The sequence below is a fragment of the Haliaeetus leucocephalus genome, unplaced genomic scaffold, assembly GCF_000737465.1.
Source record: "Haliaeetus leucocephalus isolate CR32 unplaced genomic scaffold, Haliaeetus_leucocephalus-4.0 Scaffold190, whole genome shotgun sequence".
Taxonomy (NCBI): Eukaryota; Metazoa; Chordata; class Aves; order Accipitriformes; family Accipitridae; genus Haliaeetus; species Haliaeetus leucocephalus.
Genome location: NW_010972626.1, coordinates 1,129,595 through 1,151,293, shown reverse-complemented (window position 1 = coordinate 1,151,293; position 21,699 = coordinate 1,129,595). Strand labels below are relative to the sequence as shown.

General features: G+C 49.9%; 1 protein-coding gene across 1 annotated transcript in view; it reads right to left on the bottom strand.

Annotated features, from left to right (window-relative positions):
• MEGF6 (multiple EGF-like-domains 6) overlaps window positions 1–21,699 on the bottom strand; it is a gene marked incomplete at its 3' end in the record, with an annotated part of 102,182 nt that overhangs the window by 26,740 nt on the left and 53,743 nt on the right. The window contains exons 5-8 of the mRNA XM_010565393.1: window positions 11,436–11,558; window positions 2,038–2,167; window positions 997–1,115; window positions 482–604 (exon numbers count right to left, since the gene is read on the bottom strand). Coding sequence (XP_010563695.1) covers window positions 482–604; window positions 997–1,115; window positions 2,038–2,167; window positions 11,436–11,558 — 495 coding nt within the window. The remainder of the gene's footprint in view (window positions 1–481; window positions 605–996; window positions 1,116–2,037; window positions 2,168–11,435; window positions 11,559–21,699) is intronic.

The window sequence follows — 21,699 nt, the reverse complement described above, 5'->3', positions numbered from 1 at the left end:
ATCTGTAAGGGGGCTGCTAGTGCTAAACACCAATAACCCGCTTTGGACTAGCCCTGCTGCTGCGTAGTAGCTGAACAAAGACATACAGACAACCTCACTCAGTCTTGCATAATAGTATTTCTTTTCTCGATGGGAGCAGATGCAATCACTTCACTGGCTCAATTCCTTCTTGGGTTACACATCTGCAGCTGACTGAATTCATCCAACAAAGTCCCCAAGAGCAGAGCTTGGCCTGGTTGGAGCCAGATGGCTCCAAATAAATTGCCTAAACCAGCAAAAGTAGCTTCATGGTGACTTTAAAGATCAAAGTTTTTTATCTTGGTGGGAGAGTAAACAGCCCCAGACCTGCTTGTGAAATCTGTCCAAAAAAGATGGCTATAACTCAGCCCCACCAGTTCCCAGAGTGCACAAACACTTGCCCGCAGAAGCAAACCCGCCTCCCGTCCCCCCCCCACGGTGGGGGTCTGGCCGCAGCACTCACGGTAGCATTGCTTGCCGTCCGACCCCAGCTCGTAGCCTGGGTTACAGGTACACTTAAAGGAGCCCCGAGTGTTGAGACACCGGTGTGCACACATGGCTAGTCCGGTCAGACACTCATTCACGTCTGCAAGAGATGAGCAATCAATAAGCAAAGCAGGTTGAGCCAAAAACTTTCTTTCAAAGGGACAGTTGTTACTATCTTCAAGTTTCTCCCACCCTGACTTCTTCACTGGGGCCTAGACCAACAAAGAAACGGAGCTAAGAGTTCAGAATTACTGTATGGCTTCCTAGGAAATTGGAGCACATGGAACTCGAGTTTTGTTCCAGACAACAACTCGAGCAGGGCTCTTGGACAGACATCAGCCGAGCACCTTCACGCCACCGCTCTGGAAGGCTTGTGCATCACATTAAAGTCACAAATGCTGATGGCTGCTATGACGGAGCACTACTTCACCCCGTGAGACACAGTTGGTTTTCTCCGTGAAAGCTTTGTCGTAGGGAACTTAACTTACTTACCTTCACAAGCCTTATTGTCAGGCGCCAGGCGGTAGCCAGGGTGGCACTCGCAGCGAGCTGTTCCACGGTGGTTGTGGCACCGGTGCATGCAGCCCCCGTTCCTGTCGGTGCAAGGGTTCCTCACTGTGGGTCAAAGCAGAAGAGGCAGGCTCAATTTCATGCTACTCCTAGCTCTTACTGGCATTACGCTTATGGGAGAAGAGAGCATCAAGCAGTTAGTTATGCCTAGCAAAAAAAAAAAGTTTGGAATCCACGAAAGAAAGACCATTCTCCACCAGACAGAAAAATCTCTGCTACTGCTCTCCATTTACTGCTCCAGCCAGGCAGGAGGATTTACATGGCGTGAGATCCCACAAAGGGCAGGCACTAATCCGAGTAAAACCTTTCCAGCAGAAGCTTGGCATGGGCATGTCCCTCTACAGAGATTACAGAGCAAGTGCTAGGCAAATTTGCTTCAAGTGCTCCTATCAGGAGGTTTGCCAATCTCTGACCTGCTCCAGGATCTGGACAGATGCTACAAAACCCTACCAACTGCTGCATTGTTTTTAATATCCCAGTTGTTCCTTTTCCCTTAGCAACTTCACAGCTGAAGACTTCCCTCCTTCTACTTCTTGAATGCCAATTGAGAAGGAAAAGATTAAACTTCTGCTCTGTATCCCCTTCAGCTTCTCTCCCTCCTGCAGCCGGGAGCAGGTCAGCCAGAAAGCCGTCTGCAAGCGGGGGAAGAAGATCCCGTCCCGCTGGAACACGCTGCTGTTCCTTCACTTTCTCAGAAGTGCCTGCCTTCATACAATTTCATTTTTTTTGGCTACGCTCCTTCAGCTCTTCCTAGCCTTTCAGAATAAGCTGCAGAGTATGTCCATGACAACATAACATGCAGAGTTTTTACTGAAGAGAGACATCCCAGTCCAGTCTATTTGATGGCTGAGCGTGCAAGTGCATGCTCCCTATTCCCCCCAACTCCCAGCTGCCCCTGAAAAAAAAAAAAAAGGCCAAAGCAAAACTCAGCCTCCCCAGCTTCCCGAGCGTGCTCGAGGAGACTCACGGACGCAGCGTTTGCCATCTTCCTGCAGCTGGTAATTGTGCCGGCACTGGCACTGGTGCTGTGTCAGCGTCACCTGCACGCAGTTGTGTTCGCAGCCGCCGTTGTTCAGGGCACACGTGTTCACCGCTACGGGGCAAAGGGACAGAACGTTCATCACAAAAATAACAGTGCCTGGATGGGTCTCTTGCACAGGACCAGGGCAAATTGCACATGCCTAGCCAGAGCACTACTAATGAGAATTTAAAATTGGGGCACATTCAACCTGTGCTAAAGCGAGAAACACGCTAAACGTGAGCTGTTGCCACAAACCTCTGTTCTGTAGGCAGCGCGCAAGAGGGGTCCCCCACCGCTGTGCCGGAGAGGGACCTTGGGCAGACCCCCCTCGAGACAGGCACCCTTTTCTAAGGCTCAACCATGTCAGGTAGCAGCTTAAAATCGCTCTTTTCTACAATAAGAGTTCCCAGCAGCTCTCCTGGGAGGCAAGACCAGGATGCGGGGGTCTGGGCTGGGTCCTCTGCAGTATTACACGGGAGAGAAGCTGACGGCCAGCACATTCCTTAACAAGCATCAACCCTCTCCCAAGGGTGCCCGTGTCCACAGGTGGGCTTTTCACGCTGAGTTATTGCTGAAATTCTTGTAACTTTGTTCAAAGCCAGTCACTGCAGGTGCAATGCCACAGCTAGTTCAGCTTAACTACTGCTCAGTGAGAGTTGCACACAGGCATATTGAGGTTTTCCCCATAACAAAACCATACGGAAAACTAAATTTCCATCTCCGCGCCATGCAAAAGACACCGGTTACACAGGGCAAGGCCCAGCAGGTACCATCAGTTCTTCTGGAAACATTTAAAGAACAATGTTTTAAGACGCATCCCGCATGTCCATACTTCGATCGGGTCTAACACCCCCCACCCAGCTCAGTGCTTCGACTAGGAGATTTCTACATGAAAATTTAGGATGCGTGTGCTTGTCCACGCTGTGAGTAACTGATGCTGTGACCAGCAGTCGCTGAGCCGGAGCACGCAGGGATACGCTGGCGGGAACTGTGATTTCATCCTAAGTGCAGGCGGGACTGGGAATTGAGATTCCCGACTGGTGTTCCTGGCCGTGCCACAGCGTTTCTGTGTGGCCTTGCGCAAGGCGCTTTTCTGCCCAAAGGATTTCAAACAGTCAGAAAACAGAAGGTTTTGCCTAGGCTACGGCAGAAAACAGATCTTCTGACCAAACATGTGGACTATCTTTTCTTTACAAGCTTGCTATCATTAATCAGCCTTAAAATAGCCTTCTCCTCCCCCTCTCTGTTCCTATAATCTGGGACTTTTCTGCAGGATAAACAACAAAAGCACTATGTTTAACCAGAGATGTGTGCACCTTGCAACCAGCAAGCAGACAGAGTTTGCCTGCTTATTTTTACTAGGCTGCAGCTATCCGGGACCACTGACCTTGTTGTGTCCAGGAGAAATTTGAGCTAGAAAACAAAGCAGGGAGAGACTTTCTGGAGCAGGATTCACAGACTCTGGTAGATAAGCCACCTTGGGGTAACTAACTCCATGCCTCCAAAGTGCTAAAAGTCTCCTCTTAGACCACTGCATGTCTCCTGAGTTAGCCTCCTTAATTGGTGAGCATCTCAAACAGACTGCTCCAAAGAAAGGCACCCCTTACAGGAACTGAGAAATTGGCCCTTAAAGTCTGTTCTTCCTCTTAGGAGACACGAATGTGCACAAAACACCCAACATGCTGCACATCAAAGCTGTGGGGGTCCAACACGGCTAAAATCCGGCCATGGTCTGGGGTGGAAACCCAGACCTGCTTTCCATAAGCAGAACGGTACCATGAGTTGTGGTCTCACACATTTCTGACCTATTTTTCAAACTCCAGGATCAGCTAATGTGCTGACTCCAAGGAATCTTACAAGAAAAGCTAAAAATACCTCTAATGAAAAACATCTCTCCACAAGCTAACACTTCAGGTAATCACAGTGCCCTCAACCTTGAGAGTTTTGCTAAGCAGGCGAGCCTGGGAAGCACATGCTAGTAAAAGTCTCTGTTTTTGAGGAGCTCTCCGAGTCGCAAGGGAAGGTGGGGTGGTCAGACAGCCGTGCCCAGGGCACAGGCTGGGTCGGGTACCAATGCCTTGCAATAGCAAGGCTCTGCCAGTGCCTTGCCCAGGTATTCAAAAGACTATTTTCTATAGACAAAGTACTGAAAGTAATTTGACTAAGCCTCTCTTGTATATTAGTGAAAAACAAATATTTGGCACAGGAGGAAAATAAAAGGCAAACCCGAATATTCACTTTTATTTTTTCTGCAAACAGTTCCCCTGCAAAAAAATACACCTTGACTCAGAGCTGAGGAGCTCTCTCATTTCAAACTTTTCAAAACTAACCCCCCCTTGTATGCCTCTAATTAACTAAACAACATTTGGGGGAATAAAAGTGACTTAATGGGGTCAAAGTATCACCATACACAACATACGGCTGGAGCGAGAACTATCAGTTTATGTTAGCTGTGCTGACATTGTTTCCTTTAATCCATTTGGAAGGAAACAACAGAAATACTCGACGTTCCTGAAAAGTTATGGGTCAGAGTTACAGTACTCAAGCTTTAGCAGAGACGGGTGGTCATTTTAAAATATCCTGATATATTAAAGTGTTTAATAACATATATTCCAAAATACCCATAAATAATGTGCTTGTTGGAGTGCTTTTTTTAAAAATAAGTAAAACAATGCTAATGCCTGCCAAAACATTCCTTCATACGGGAAAAGTACTGGGCCAATGTATAACAAGCCAACGCATCTTACGTCTAAAATAACCTCCCAGTATGCAGTTATTCGCATGAATTTGCAGTCTGAATAACCGCCCTCCTCACATACCTCTAAAAGACCACTTTTCAGACAGGAAAAAACTGAAGTCCAGGATCATCTTTATCATACAAGATTTAAGCAGACAGAAATCCTGTAAGGTTGGATACAGCAGACTTTCCAACAGCATTACTCCTACACACAAGAAGATGAACGCGTCTCTCTGGGTTGCCCCGACCGGCGCGCTGAGGCACGGTACCCACGCCAGAACCCACGGCAGCCGTGGAGCGATGGAGCTTTACCACGGCAAAAACTGCTCCTGAGCAGCAAAGGAAGCTTCAGGTACTCGACGGGTGGGACATGGCAATGCTCGGCGACCGCAAGCAGCTTGAGTAGGGTACAGATGCCAACTAAAAGGACACATGCGCCTGTTCCAGCGAGTCCTCCTCGGCCAAGGCGTTTAAGCGCAACCGAGTACCGGCACCGCTTACGCCGATCTTAACCGATGCTGTCTGCGGACCGCTCAGAGAATGGAAAAGGTGAAGCAGCGAGAGCGCAGGGCTCTTGCAGAGCATTTTCTTTCCTCTTATGTTTCTTTTAGTATACCTTATTTGCTAGCAAATGTACTTTTCAAGGCTAATAACCCCAGCTGAGCCTCCCCATTCTGCGATTGCACACAATGACGAAGGAGTCAGCGCACACTGTTGCCTCGGCCATCACGGGTATGTTCCAGAGCACTATGGGTAATGGGAACCAGAAGTCCTTCTCTGCCAAGAGAAGGGGAAGAAGTGGCTGGCATCACTGGCTATATGGTGCTTGTAAGCTATACAGCGCTGGTGGCATGTGCGCGATGTAACAAGCAAAGCAATAGCGTCCTGTGGCATCGCACAGAGCCACCCATGGCGCGCCGACTGCCGGAGATGCTTGTGCAGCACCGCGGTTTTGCTAAGATACAACCTAATTCAATTTAAGAATCAGGAATACTAAGACGAAACAAATGAAACACGTTAGAACTGTTTTGGGTGTCTTTCCATCAAAGCAAGGGCCTTCTAATTCTGGGTCTCCTTAGCTGGCTTCTCACAGAGTAACAGCCAGCAGACCTCGCTGCTGGCCTTGTTTTAATTACCGCTCATTTTTTTGCTGTTTACAGAACCACTCTAAAAATATTTCCATTCCCAGATACTTTTCCTAGCTTAACATTTCTGTGACAACGTTGCCAAACCCAGTGTCATCTTGTACATCACACACATTTTTGTAATTAAAGCTCAGACAGATTTTCCACAGATGATATTTCATCGTCTGCAAGACGGACATTACTTCCCTCCCCTCTGTCTGAAGGGAGGGCAGTGCTGCTGAAAGATGGTAGCTCCCAGATTCTGACCCTCTCGGGCCCGGGAAACAGATAAAAAGGCATGAAAAGGACATTGTTACTACTGGTCGCGCACAGGAAGCGGGTCTGCGAAGCAGCAGCCTAACACAGGAGTCAATTTAATAACTGAGCTACCGGAGCTCTGCACCCTCCAGCTGACCCTCGCAACGTGGGAAGAGCTGAATTCAGCCCCTGCAGCTACACCGCAACCTCCCGGGAGCCGAGCAGTGCCGCTCGCTCAGCCCGGGGGCCGTCAGCAACGTCACACCATCGGCGTTCGCTCCCTCTGCATCTCTCCCCGGCAGCCCCCAAAGCTCTGCAAGCAGTGAGCTGATACTTTAAAAGTAACCGTAAGCAGCTGTTTCTAGAACTGAGCATGATGTTCCCTTTTGCAGCATCACACGAAACCATCAATTCTAAGAAACGGCTGAGAAACATGCCACCGGGCAAAAGAAAAAGTCAGATTTTCTAAAACGTGCAAGTTGCCTGTACAATGAGTGCAAATTGAAAACCTCTACCAAGTCCACGCGGACGATTACCCTCTGCGCGCATAGTTCGAGCCCACACAAGCCTTTACAGCATAGTCCTTCTGTTCACTATATATAAATAGCCTCTCTAGTTGAGATTGCTTCATTTGAAGTACTCTTAATACAAATAGGGATACATCATGTAATCCCAAAGCGATTTATTCTAACCTCAGACAATTTCCAGAAACATGTTGTGTGTTAATACAGACCATCTCCCTCCTCTGCAGGCCAACAAAAGCAATTGGCTCAGATTAAGTTCTTTGCCTTGGACTGGATTTCATCCCTCTGCTGAAAAAGCGGAGAAGGACCTGAAGATGTCAGCTTCCTGCCTCCTGTCCATGTGGTTCTGATAAAGAAAGAGGTAATTTCAGGACGTCCAATGACTCTTTTTGTTCTGTTTCACTTTAAATAGAAAGGCCTGCTCTTTTTCTCCCTCCCTTCTGTATTCAGATCATCAGCCACTTACTATATTTGACCAGCAAAGAGGCAATAAAAGAATCTTACACAACTGAGCTGCAGATCACCCATAGCATCAGCAAGGGCTGAGAGCTGCTGCAAGACCCAGAGCAGGACACAGGAAGGCAGTGAGATTTAAGAATCCCCCGTTGGACTGTGCGTAGAGCCAGGCTCTGCTTGTGCTGGAAAAGGTACCAACACCCTGGCAGAAAAATGCTTTTAAAGGCAAAAGGTTTCTTCCAATCCTACAAAACACAAGTGCCAATCTAAACAGCTCTTTATGTGGAACTGCAATACCCTTCATAGGAGATCGCTTTTAAAGGTGCCTAGGTAACTTCTGAAAACTGTTGCTGATTTTTCCCTGCATTGTGCCTTGCTTAATCACCTGCAATACTAAGCACAAAGGTGCTAACTACCACCAAGGGTGCAAAGCCATTAAAAGAAAGTAGCACAAGATTTCATCTGTCTTCCCGTTCTTTGACATCTTCAGGAATAAAACAGGCTTTGGCTTCCCATCCCAAGCTTGGGACAGTAGTTCAGCCAGAGGGTGGAAAAGGACGGATCGCCCTGAGTCCACCCCCCAAGAGCCGAGCTCCTCGCCCAGCCCTGCACTCCCAGGGTTCACAGCCACCAGCCTCCGCAGGGGAATTCTGGAGCGCCCCGCTTCAGGCAGTGCTGCCGATTAATTGAAGCCTTTGTGGGTTTGTGGGAATCGGAAAACATTTAAAGAATTAGATCTGCGGGATTACAGACCTTCGCTAGGAACTTCACGGCAATCTTTCTGTCTCCAGAATGCTTTCTGGCCTGCACTGCTGCTCGCTGGGGCTGCCAGCAGCTTCCTAAAGCCCATCTCCGTGCTTGACCCAGCTCTCGGCTGCAAGTCTCCCCGCAGCCCTGGCTCGGCTCAGCAGCAGTGAATTCCCCTGCCTCTAAGGGCAGAGCAGTTCTGGAGCGGGGAGGAATGGATGGGAGAGTCTCGCTGTCTCCAGTTCTCCTTAGTCCTAGCCCATTCCTTTTATTTAGTGGCAATTTTTTTCCTGTTTTAGCAGCACTGAATCTTACCCGTCCAGCAAAATTAGAGGTTATCCCAGCTTGAAGAGAAACACAGCTTTTATCAGTTAACCTAATCCCTCAGAACCAGGCAGGGCAACAAAATCTTGGTTGAAGTGCAACGTCACAGGAGTGAAGAAACATGGCTCAGGTCCTCCTGAGCAAAACCCCCCACCTCTTGCTACTTTCAGCCCCAGAAAGCAGCAGCCAGGCACTGCAACATCTCCGCTCTGTTCCTTGCGACAGAGGTTACCTGCCCAAGACAAACACACCTACTCCGACCCGTGCAGCATCATGCTCCAGCTCTAAGCTTTGCCGTACACCGCAACTGAGCTCTTCGTAGGTACCAACCGACGCAGCAGCTATAAAGCAGTTCATTACTCAGCTATCTAATTTCACCCGGATAGGGAGGATATCATTGTGCCTCCTTTCTGTGCCACCCCCGCGCAGCCTCCAAAGCACTGAAAAGCATCTCCGCTCCGGGGGACACCCCGTTAGGGGTCCCCAGCACCCCCGCGGCTTTGACAGGTGCTCACGCTGCTTTCCACCACTCGGTCATGTTGCTCTACCTTCCTGTAACGGCTGGCCTTAAGCTTGGCATTTAGCAAGAGAAAATGCTTTCTTCTTCCCCAGGGGTGCTGGGAAAGGACTCCTGAAACACAAAAATTGCAGTGCGAGGGGCAGGCGCCTTGAGCGAGCCCTTTTACCTTTGCTGCTGCTGCCTGCACGCTGCCCGCACCCCGCCATCCCTGCCTGGTAACTCTTGTCAAGAATGCTAGCTTAATAAAAACCGTGTGATTTCCAAGATCAAGTCGGAGCAAAGCCTCTGACTTTGCAGTGTAAATATTTATGTAGACCAAGGAAAGAACCATGTGCACATACTTGCGAAAGCACTGCAGAAAGCGAGCGCACACTCAGGGGCCTGGAGTTATTACAAAGTGACCCACAGAAAGCTGTCCGGCCGGACTGCACACCGCTGCCCGGCTCGTGGGCTTCCCATCTGAGCATCCCCCCGCAACGAATCCACAGGGGTGGAAAGCCGCACACAAGGGACGGAGCATCAAATGGGGCAGTCGTGGCACGCGGGCACCCGTGGCACAAGGCAATCTTACGTCTGTGGGTACACAGAGGGCACCCATGAACGCTGGCAGAGGAGTAACCTCCAAGTCTGTGCTCTGTTCAGGGCTTTTACAAGAAAAAGAGGTTTACTTCCACCCCTCCGCACAACCAGCTTAATAGGTTAGTACAGAGCTATTACGAAAGCGTGATATATATACACATATACGCACATTTCTGTCACGGAAGTGTAAAGAACAAAAGGCACCAGCCCTGAAGCGAGAAAGCCAGATTTTTAGGTCTGCCCGGTTGTTATTTTAGAACCAGGGCTGGCCAATTCTGTAGCGAGAGTTTTCTCTCACCCTGCCTGGTTTGGTCTGCTTTCCCGCGTACTTCGGGGATCGCAGGGGCACAGGCACCGCTGAACTAACAGCGGAGCCTGCCAGCTCCACTCCCCAGAGCTTCAGAAACTGCCCGAGTTACTCCCGTAGTAGATCAGGTTTCATGAACAGAGACTCCTTAATTTTGGCAGATGAATTCCAACACTGTGCACATTATGGCAAATACTTGCTCAGAAGTTTAATGCAAAGCAGGTTCACAGCGCTCGGCGCAAGCAGCGGGGAGCAGGGAAGCCCTGCCTGCCCGGATCCCGGCAGAAATGCTCTGCGCATCACAGCCACACGAGCGGGTAAGCCCGAAGAACGAAAGCAAAGAAGGGAAATTGCTTTTACACACGAGATTTCTCTCTATAGTGATCCCTTTTAGACTTTTTCGGGAAATTGTTTCACCTTCTGGGGCTGACACCCCTGAGAACACTCCTTATTTCAGTTTGTCTCACATTTGAGGCAGAGGCAGCAGAATCACTGAATACCGCAAAAATGAGAACTACGTATTACGAAGACAATTATCAGATGACAGACCACATACACGCTTACATGCAAACAGTAGCAATGCATAGCCATGAACGCAAGTCTACGTGTTTAGTGCTAGAGCAGTGGGCTGGGAACGACTGGCTTGTTTCTCGATTTGCAGTCCTTTTGCTTCTGGGTTTTTCCAGCATGATATAGGGCACTCGGTGAAGCTGCACCTTAAGCGTACGTCTTGCTGCACTTGTTAGAGTATCATCAGATAGCAGGGGCAGTTGTGGAAAGATGTGCGGTCTGTGCTGCTCTGGGCATGGTGGGTACCACTCCCCAGATGGCTTTTTTCTGCTCACCTCACCGTTCCCATCTGCAACATGCAGGCTCACAGACTTGTTTTTAGCAAACTCTGGAACGTGACTATATTCTGAGAAAAAAAAACAGCAAATGGCCTTCGAAATACCATCGCCCAGGAATTCTTTCCACTTGTATGAAAATATCCCTCAAAAAATGGAAAAATGTGTCAAATAAAGCTGTGAGGGAGAAGTGGTTTAATAAAAACAACAGCAGCAGATGCTGGAAAGGCTGACTCCAAGCTCCGCCCCAGTGTTCCCTAGCCTCTAGTTTGGGGCAGGCAAACAATGATATTTCAACAAAATTGGCCCAGAAATCAACTGCAAGCCAGACCTGGCATCTGAATTGTAATGTCTGGACACGCACCATCCAAGCGGACACATGACCAACATCCCAGAGAAGAGGCTTTCCAGATTATTATGGACACAGTTCCACACAGAGCCACGGTTATTTTCACTCGTCTGTCACACCTAGTGCCTACCACACGGGCTAGGGAAATAGTTGAGGGAAGAATGAAGACTGACTTCAACCTTTTCATAGTCTAGTTCATGTACTAGTTCTGAAAATGCCATATCAGATACACACTTTATCAAAAGCAGAAGCACCAAAGCACTGTGAGTTTCTTCTCCTGAACCAGAATAAACAAAGAAACTGCAAAGAAGTCAAAATGGTACGGGTCCGCACTGAAGAACAGCAAACGTTATGAACCCAGTAATAGAAACATGTTAGGGATGACTACCAGGATCCTGAGAAACAAAGGAACACGCAATCCATCACCGTCATGTCAAATGCCCTGCACAGAGGACAGATGTGTGTGGGTAAGCCAACATACGCATTTTTTGTACGATGCCACGCATTTACAGGTAGGAAGAGGACTATGAAGAATTAGAGATTCTCAAGAAATTTAAAACTGTGACTTACCAATGCAGGTCCTGCCATCTGTGTGCAGGCGAAAGCCTGGCTTGCATTCACAATAATAAGACCCAAGGGTGTTCACACATCTGTGCTGGCAGCCTCCGTTGTGGACCTGGCACTCGTCAACATCTGCAAAAGAAAAGGGAGGAAGGGAAAAAATTCAGAGGAGTGGGCATGACAGTATCTGAAGTCAGGATTATTTATCCTCTGTTGACTGACTCCAGATTTGAGGAACAAATGCAGAGGGAACAAGATTGCCATTTCATTATGGTTAACCAGTTAAGCTATTTAAGAAATTTCAAGGACAAACATGCAACCGGGGGGGAGAGCATCTTATTTGTCAATCAGCATAAACCATCCTTCAGCTTGCTCACCTCACAATGGTCGCTTTTCCCACCTCTCTAAGATTATGGATTAATCGATATTTTACACTTCCTTACTCTTCCTGTGTTGAAACCAGGCTGGGCTAGTCCATTTGTTACTTGGAGGAACGGTGGGAGCAAACACCTAACGTTACAGACAGAAGTGAGGGGGAACAATACGAAGCAGCAAAGTTCAAGGCCGCGGCGCTGCAGCAGCAGATGCTCTCACCCTGCTGAGCCAGCCCCATCCTCTTGCAGCACAAGCTGGCTTCCACCGAGCTCAGCCACGTGCCAAAGGTGAGAGGTTTTGCTGTCACGCTCCTCATCGCAGTACTTTGCAAACATTTTGCGCCATTTATGCCCGGGACTCACTTGGCTTGCTGCTGAAACGCAGCAAAACCTGGGGTATCTGGGGACAAACTATGCTTGGAAGTGCTATGTGTCACCAGCAACAAGAAAGAAAACACGTTAATACCTGGAGAAAGTCATTATGATGGATTTGTTCACAATTAGAGGATACTTAAGAACGTGATGAAGCCCAACCAGACCCCCAACCACAAAGGGCGAGACTCTGACCACAGGTCCCCAGCCCTCTCCTCCCAGCTCCACGACTAGGGCAAGCCCGGGAGAACGGAGGCAGCCATTCCTGCGACACGGAAGCCACCTGGCCAGTAAAACTGTGCGTGTCCGTTTCTATTGGGAAAACTACAGGCCCTCAAACAAAAGGCATTCTCTGAGCCAGAAAAATCTTCTGCCAAGTGCTGAGCAATCTTTCAAGAGCTGAAATGGGAACTAGCCAGGGAGTTTGTGGTAAAAAAGTCCTGCTAGGTTTTATTATCAAAGCTTCAAAACCAGGGAGGTAGACAGCAGTGTGCTACAGAAAGGGAGTTTCGTTCCCGTTTCACCGACCTTAAATTGCCTGTAAGCGCTGGGAATAACTTCCAGAACAGAGAAGAACTGCAAAAATGTTTGGAGCACCCAGTTACATGCTGCTAACTAAGATGCAGATCAGAAGCTTGTCAAAGGCAATTTCAAGTTTCTGAGACACAAGACTCCTTCATATGGCTATAATTAGAAATAATAGAGATGACTGTGGATATAGCTGCCCAATTCCTTAATTCCTGCCACTTGTGTGTGTGCGTACACGTACGCTACCTTTCAGACTGGAAAGGATCAAAGATCTCCAGTCAGATGGGGGAACCAGATCACATTCATGCCAACGGCAAAACAGCCAACCAGCAATTCTTTTTTTCACAGAGAGAAAACTTCAGTTGCTTTGGGGCTATTAGCGTTTCTACGCACTTTCTGCGGTTTGTGAAGACGTTCTCAGCACACACAACCGTTTCCCGCTGGCGCGGCAACGGGGTCACGCAAGCAGCAGGATGATACAGAGCCAAGCGGAGCAACGAACCAGCACCTTTTCATCAATGACTGTTACTAATAAGATAAAGAAACATTTTCTCAATGAATCACGGCAGGGCGTTGCCCCGGACCATGTCTTTGCAAGCCAGCGGTGCAAAAGCCTGCTCAAGCCTCACCCTTGCCCATCGCCTGCCTGCAATCCGCTCCCCTGCCCGAAGCATCGCCCAGCTCCCCCCGCTTGCTCTTACCCGATCGCACCTACAGCTCTCACCGGGGAGGCAAAGCGCATCCAAAGCCACAGGAAAAGTGGAAACGCAACCTTGACTGAAGCCAGCGCTGAAATTTTACATTCATTGGATTGATTTTTACATTAATCAGATTTACTGCCAACAAAATCAGCTAGCGGCAAGCAAACGAACTGGGTCAGGGAAGAAATGAGAAGCAAAATGAGAAAGGTGATGCTTGTTTGACTCGATGTTTCTGAGCTACACACTAATAATGAAAAATGATTGTTTTCTCAGAATACTTTTCATTAGAAGGCTTCTCACAGCTTAAAAACTTAAAAGCTAAGGATCAGAGCACATGAAAACAGCCCTCTGCCCTTCCTCTCCCAGTGATGTCCAGTGAACCCACAATCTCACTTCTGAGGTCCTGCTGCAACAGCCATACACGGGTCCCTCTTCAGAGCTCCCCAGTGTAGCTGTAGTCTTCACGAACTGGGCAGAAAATGATAATTTCTGTAATGCCAGGCCTTTGCTCATTCAGCGGGCTGTAGATTCCTCCTCTGGGCACTTCAGAAGGTTTGGTATTTTCTTCCTGTTTTTTTCCAAGACACTTAATTTTTAAAGAAAGGAAAATGAATTGATTTTTGAGGTGAAACGCAAGATTTAAGTGATGCTTTCCAAAGAGTAACCCAAATCCAAGCCAGCTTTTTAAGGGGGGTGGGGGGGGGAGAATGCTGCGGCCTGAATCTGAGAAGCCAGTCAAAGCAACCTAGCCCTAATTAAATTAATTTCCTCTGCGAAGGCTTTACACAATTTGGATGCTACAGAGCCCTAGAGCCCCTGATGCACTCCTTACTCACGCAGCCAGGGCAGCAAGCTCATCGGGAGCGACACCGGAGCGCGCGTCCTCCCAAGCCCTTCCTCCAGGAGCGGCCGGCAGCTTCCAAACCTGCAGCTCCCCAGCATCCCCAAAAAACTCAGACTTGGGTGTTCAGGTCTGATGCCTCTGAGGGGAGACGGCCCAAGGTCTGGCACTCCTGCCCTAGGTGCAGTGGCATGAAGGAAAGACACTGGTCTTCCCACAGCTGCCCAGGGCTGGGAGAAATGCGATGTCCCCAGCATGGGCAGTGGAAGTGTGGCCAGCCCTCCCAAGCCCATCCATCCAGCGCAGTGAACAAGGGACATCGTGTCTCTCAAAGAGCTCGCGGGAGCCCGGGCACAGCAGGCAGAGCCAGGCCACGTTTCATACTTTGCATTTCTGCTACTTTTTTTTTTTTAAACATCTCTATGGACAGAATTAGCTATTAATACACAGAATTGGCTCTATTCAGCTGAAGAACAGGAAAGCTGGGGTTTGGGAAGATTTTATACAGAGTAGTAAAGTTTCTTGGCCTGAATTTAAATGACTATTCCACTGCTTCCCTTCAACTCTAATCTGAAACCATAGAGAATTTACCGTCCAAAAAAAGTTAGTGATGGGTTGAATAAACTTCTTAGTTTCACCCCATTACTCATCCTCAGTAATTATACATCTCCTCTCTAAACGTCTCTTCTTCCCCCTTTGTATTTTTCACCCCCTAAATCTCTGTAATTACAGAGGGCTGTCCCCACCCCAAAGCCCCCCCATCCCATCCCACCTTGGCCTGGGAAAGCAGCCAGCCCTTCCTCACACCCCGGCTCTGCCCCGGCCACAGAAACACCCATCACCTTCAACGCCGCACGCTCCCCACGTAACCCGCCATGGCCCATTTTCCCTTCTGGAGCCTCGCTTATCCCCTCCTGCAGTAACAGAGAGATTTTTTGACATAGGCTACACGATGGCGTGACCAAAATAAAACCTCCCATCCTTTGCGCCCCCGACAGGAAGGCAGCAGCGTCATCCCCCAGGAAATCTTAGGTTTGCATCTTTGGAAATAACGCAACTATGCCGTTTGCCCAAACAAATTCAGACTTTGGTATGAGGGCACAGAGAGAGGCAGCACCTCCTGGGCGGATGCTCGACGGAGAGTTTGCATTTTCTGGCGGGGACCAGTTGCTTTCGGTCCTCAGACTGCGGAGTCGCGGGCTGCGACTGCCGCAGCAGCTGCGCCAACGCTCACGGAGGGAGAGAGGAGCGTGAGTGAGCTCATGGCTCTGTGACATAGCAGAGCTTTTTCTGGTTCCACCTGAAATGCATTGCCAAAAAGAAGGAACTGCAACGATGGTGTGTCGAGGCCAGGGCTGGATCCGAGAGGATCGCTCTGCCCTGCCCAAGCGACAGCGGGAATGGGAATGGTTCCCGCTGTGCCGGACAGCCCGGGAGACCCTTGCCCGTCCATGCCCAAGCATCAGGGTCCGTCCTGCAGCCCAGGACGGCTCTTCCACACCCTGCAGCAGATGACGGAGAAAGGAAAAAGGCGAGAGCTGCGTTTCCCAGCGGGACCTGCAATGGAGGAAGGGTGACACATTGCCCACAGGGACCAAGAGGGGACAGGTCCCCTGGCCACCCCCAGCAGCGGCAGCAGCATCTCCAACCTGCCCAGGCGTGCGCAAGGCTCGCCAGCGAGTGATTCACCCAGAAACAGAAACAGCAGCGAAGCAGCAGGAGCCTCCTCCCGGCACCAGGACAGAGCATCGCTGTGAAGGGTCACGTTGCCCTTGGCGCACGTCTTGGCAGTACATAGACCCGAAAAATCTACATGATGCTTTGTGAGACGCGGTTTGTGGCACGCCAAGGTTATTTTCCTATTGGAGAGCTGACAAAATCTGCTTGAAATTAATACAGCAAAGAAAGAAAATTAGAAGCATACAGGCTTTTCTTCCGAGGAGGGTAGCTGACACCGAGCAACCCAGAGCCATGCCAGGATGGAGCATGCCAGGCCCACGTGCCTGCATGCTCCACCATGCCAGCATGGATAGGGCAGCAGATACCAGCTGAAGCCCAACAAGGTGGACACAAAAACCAAACGCAGCAAAAGCCTGGGAGTGGGACTTGGCTTATTGGGTAGGGAAACTTCCCTGCTACGTCAGGCAACCAGAGTTCACGTCCTCATCTGCAAGGACACGGGGCTCACCCGTGAAACAGCTGATGCTCTCATCAGCCTCTTCCCCAAACAGAAACAACCCATCGAACCTCAGATACCAGCTATGCAGACCAGCAGGGGTAATGCTGTAATTGAATGTAGGGAAGACGAACACACAATGAAAAAAAGAGAGGAGGACGCGAGGAGACGACTTTGTTAAGCGCAGTCCCTGACCGTGCACAGGTCCTTCAAGAAGAAATACTATGATTTATCTCCAACAAGAGCTCCCTCTGGGAGGAAAGAAAGTGGCAACAGCAGCTCTGCAAAGTACTAAATATTTGGTACAGAGGCAGTTTATCTCCTCTGAAAGGCTGAGGAGGAGGAGATGGATCCCAGCTGGAAGCACAGGCAGTAGATAGAGTGAAACTTAGCAGCCTATCTGGCCAAAGATTAGTGCCAGGCTTTAATCCCTGTGGCAATTAGCCTGGATTACAGAGCAGGGCTGCAGGGAAAAGGTTAATTAAAATCCATCAAGATGAGCATGTGTGGAATTTAGTGACTTTATCTTTCCAGTACCAGTTCCTTGAAGCTAATTCAGCAATTTTAAGAAGTAAAGAGACTGGAAGGAGGCAAACAGAGCAGCATGCTGGGCAGCCGAAGCCGACCGCTCCTGAGCGGAGGAGCGCGATGTTACCGCTGCTGCCCCACACTACAGACACGGATTAGAAACTCAGGGTGGAGAACAGTGCCGGGGTGCGCTAGAAGGAAAAACCCCTGTGCATTACTGCATCTCTTGCACGTATTGCACAGCCCCTAGCGCAAATAACCTGGACACATTGGAGGCCCCGTTATTTCCACACTCCCCTCGTAGACCGTGCAGACAGGACTCAGCAATGACAAGGTCCAACGGTGCGAGGAAGAGGTGGGAGAGGAGAGTGCCTTATCCCTCCTCTGCTAACCTGGGAGCCTCTCCCTCCGCCAGGACGAGGAAGAATGGTACCTGCCTCGGGCTGGTCTCGGCTTGGAATCCGAGTGGCTCACGTGAGGAGAGAAGAAAGGTCAATTGGGGTGGCCAAAATGCCTCCACACCCTCAGTTTTCATCTTGTTGTAAAACAGGCATTTGGGAAAGCCTCGAAGGCTCTTAAAGAGCTCCGCCAAGCTATTTGGGCAAGCATTCCTTCAGCTGCAGCCCCTCCTGACAGATGGGAGATGCCTGTAGCTTACGCATGCTACCTGTGCCATCCTCAACAGCAGCAGTTTCCAAAAGCACTTCAGGAACAGATGCATTGGTTTTACAATAATCTGATGAAGTGAAAATGTATCAGGGAGCTGTTTTGCCTCAGTCACTTGCTTTGTCCTCAGCTTACCTTTTTCTGCCTTCAAGCACAGCAGCTGGGAGAGTCGCCCAGCTCTCATTTCTGCTCACATTTCTGTCTCTGGATGGTCCTGATAATTAGGTATTACTCAGAGCAGAGCAGAGGTGCACGTAACAACAAGCAGGCAGCCTGCTCTCGACTTGCTGCTACACTCACCCCCTCAAACCTTCTTTTGCAGCTTAGTTTTACGCTGCTTCTCTGCATGGGGTGTCATTTTGACTAGAAGACGTACCTGTGCCGAGGCACGTCGGCTTGGTCTGTGCACTGTGCCGTGGAAGTTAACTGCACAGAGGTAAACGCTGACATGTACCTGGCAATGGTACCGACCAATGGAACTGCAGGTCGCTATTGAAGGAGCTAATGGAAACCATATAATCAAAGAAAAGCAACCAGCTATGCTCTATGCTGTTTTCTGATGTACTTTAGAGAATCATACAGAGTCTACTTCACTGAGACAATTTAACTCAAGTCCCCAGCAGAGTACAATGATTTCTCCTGTAAAGGTTAGCTGTGTAAGGACATAGGGCATAGCATTGCCATTAGCCACTCTACACTAAGACAAGGATCCAACAGAGCACTGTTTGTACACAGAAGGCATTTTAAGGCACTCAAGACCTCAACAGAACGTACACTGCTATTACACTAAACACCTCTTCGTTCTCCGTTCGTACAATAAAGCGCGTATACAGCAGTTCCTTGTGCTTGCTTTGCTTTTGCAGCTGGCCGATGGAAGAAACTTGTCTACAGAGAAGCATGCACTGCCTGGACTGGCAAGCGGGAACACACTTCAGGAAAACCAGTGCACAGCACCGTAAAAACCATACAATCAAGAGAACGCCTGCTACTACCTCTCGAAGAGAAGCTCAAGCAGCAAAGGAAAAATGGCCAACCAAAACCACAGTCATATCAAGTTTAGGGTGAGCGACGCTTCTATGATTAGCAACTCTGCCTTACCATCCGCAGGCTTAACGCCAGCTTCCTACCATCCAGCTCCTGCCGCCCAACCAGTCCCGCGTACTTTGTGGTATCTATCTGCACACTGGTGGCAGATGGGCTGCAGGACCGGGGGGGCCATGTCTTCAGGGAACTTCCCCCCAGCACCTCGTCTCAGGTCACATCTCCTGAGGACCTCCTTGCATTCAAAGCCAAAAATTGAGGTCCCTGAAAAATTGTCTTGTTTCTCGTTTTGACACCCGTAGAGCAAGGTCCAGACAGCACCTGGGGCAGCGCAGGGAAAAGACAGCAGCTCCGAGTGCTCGGGAGGATTCGAGGCCAAAAGCCCAGAGCTCTGCTCGGTGCCCTTCAGCAACACGCACAGCAAAGGCTCGTCCTGCCGGAGAAGACAGTCAAGGTGTTCACCCGAGTCAGCCTTCACCCCTCCGTCTGCTGGTTCTGTCAACGGTCCCATTCAGAGGAAAGGTATTTCATGCTGCCACATGTCAAAAATGCTCTTGTTTTCACAGATGGGAAGAGAGAAGAATACTTTTTTTTCTTGTCTTCTTTTGGTGTTCTCAGTTGGGTGGGCCTGAAGGCTGTAGTGGGTTGGGTTTGTTTTATTTTGTAATCTGCACCTACTTCTTTGTAAACTATGTAAGCCTTATTAGACGTAACTTCTGGGAGGAAAGACATATTCAGCTTTTCTGCCAGATTTTGGCTTGCAAGTGTCTGGATAGCCACCCCTTTTCTGAAGATGAAAAAACCAGGGTCCTGGAAAAAGAGTCTTGGAGATCACACGCTTTTCAGTAGACACCTTACTTTTTTCCCCAGGTTCAGAGCACTCACAAGAATGGCCAAAAGGCCTGGGTGAAGACGCTTTGCTTTTCTGCTTGAAGCTCTAAATTACCTTCTTCCTGAACATGAGAAAAGTACCCCAGCCTTGCAGACTGAAAGACAGCTCACACCAAAGTCAGGATGAAGCCACGAGCATGCACAGAGCTACCTATCTGCGGAGCAGCGATAAGCAGAATCAGGATCGGGTGAATTAGGCGGCAGGAAAGGGAAGGCTGGAGGTTAATATTCCAGACACAAAGCTGGATCTCAGGAGCTTGTCTTGGAGAGAGTCGTATGAGCTAACGTAGTTGGATGGAGACAGCAAATGCGATCCGAGTTTGAGACAAACATCTGATCTATAAATAACAAAACAGCAACTCACCCCATTTCCCAAGGTCTGGTACAGCTCACAAATATACCGATACTGCTTTTATAACCGACTGCTTGGGGCATTTATTTATTAGGATTATCTCACGATGAGATAATGCATTCCTTGATGTCTACATTACTCACAAGCATCCAAAGTCTTTAGTGAACTCCACGTATTCTCCATTATTTCCTAAATCTTCAGGCAGCCACAAACTTGATCTGCCGCCAAGTCAGCTGAACACACCAAGAGGAGGAAACAGGTGCGTGTGTGTGTGTACTCACAGGACTTACACCTCACCCAACGTCCCCACCTACCATCAGATGTAAGCCAGTGCAGAGAAATGCTTAACGAAAGAGACTGGAAAGCAGCAAAAAAGTACCTATGGCCTCCTTACAGTCCTGGCACGGCGCAGCGGGAAGTGCAAGTCTCATCAAACAAACAAACAAGCAAAAGTAAACTTATCGATGACAGGGAAGAACTGCAGATTTTGCTCGTTACTGATCAGGAAATGGAACCACAGAAGCTAGTTGTTTACCTTCTGGTATACCAGCACCTCCACCCCCTGTTAGCAGAGGCAGGCTGTTAATGCTTCTGACTTTCTGACGGGATGACAAAATGCTGGGGCACCAAAAACCAAAGGGGCTGCAGGTGTGTAACGGGAGTACAGAGTGACTCCATCCCCTCCACCTGCTCCATGGCTCTGGAACTCGGGCTGGCCAAGCACAGCAACAGGCTTGAGCCGCCCTTGTTGGGAATTTGCTTCTACAAGGCACCGCTAAGTGTGAACCTTGCGGTGCAGAGAAGTAATCTGTGAGATGTGGCTCCTCTAACCGCATCTACCAGCAATAGCCCGTGTCCTCCCCAGGTCCTGACTGCGGTCGCTGCTGCCAGAGCATTCCCCTCACGCAGAAAACGACACGGAGTAACACCGAGCTCTACCCTGTGCAGGACTCCGCTACACGATGCTCACGCAGCCCAGACAAACTCGGAGAGTCCCGCAGAGAGAAAGGCAGATTTTTTTCATGATGAAACGGTATCGCATTTCACTTTTTGCCCTGGCCCGGGGGGATATCCTTTAGAACCGAGGAAAAAGCTCAACATACCCAACAAAACGCGTCCGTTTGTTTTTTTGGAAGGCATATCGCGCAGTGGCTCTCTCTAACCAAGCCGCAGAGCAACTGATGGGAAGAAAACCCTCGCTCCCTTCCCCTTTTGGCAGGGGTGCCTTTTCAGACCACCCACTCCACCCGGGGCAGACCGTGCCTCTAACACGGCGAAACGACGGGCAGACGCGCCGCCCGGCCACCGGGTTTGTGATTTTAGTTGCCTCCAGCCCGGGACTCCCGCCCGGCGACAGAGTTATTCGCCTCCGCGGCAGCCGCCGCAGCAAACCCCGGAGCTCGGGGGCGGCGGGGGAGGAGGCGACCCCCCCCACAGCCACCCAGCCCGGCTACCTACCTGGCCGCAGCTCGGTCCGTCCAGCCCCGTACCCCGCACGCCCCGAGTAACAGGGGTAGCAGCTTCGCCAGAAGTAGTGGTAGTGATTGCCAGCGGTGCCCCCCCAAAACCCCAACCACCACCACAGCAGCACCCAAAACTGCCTCTGCTCCTGGCCCATGCCGGAGGGCGAAAAAACCGTCCCGGCCACCAGCCGAACGCCGAGTCCCGGAGCCGGGGAGAAAGCCGGGGGGGGCTGCGAGGGGCAACCCGGCGGCTCTGCCTGCGGGAGAGCGGTGGATGCCGCTCCGTGCCGCCCCCCCCCAGGTAAAGCGGCGGCCGGGAGGGCCCCTCCCTCCCTGCCCG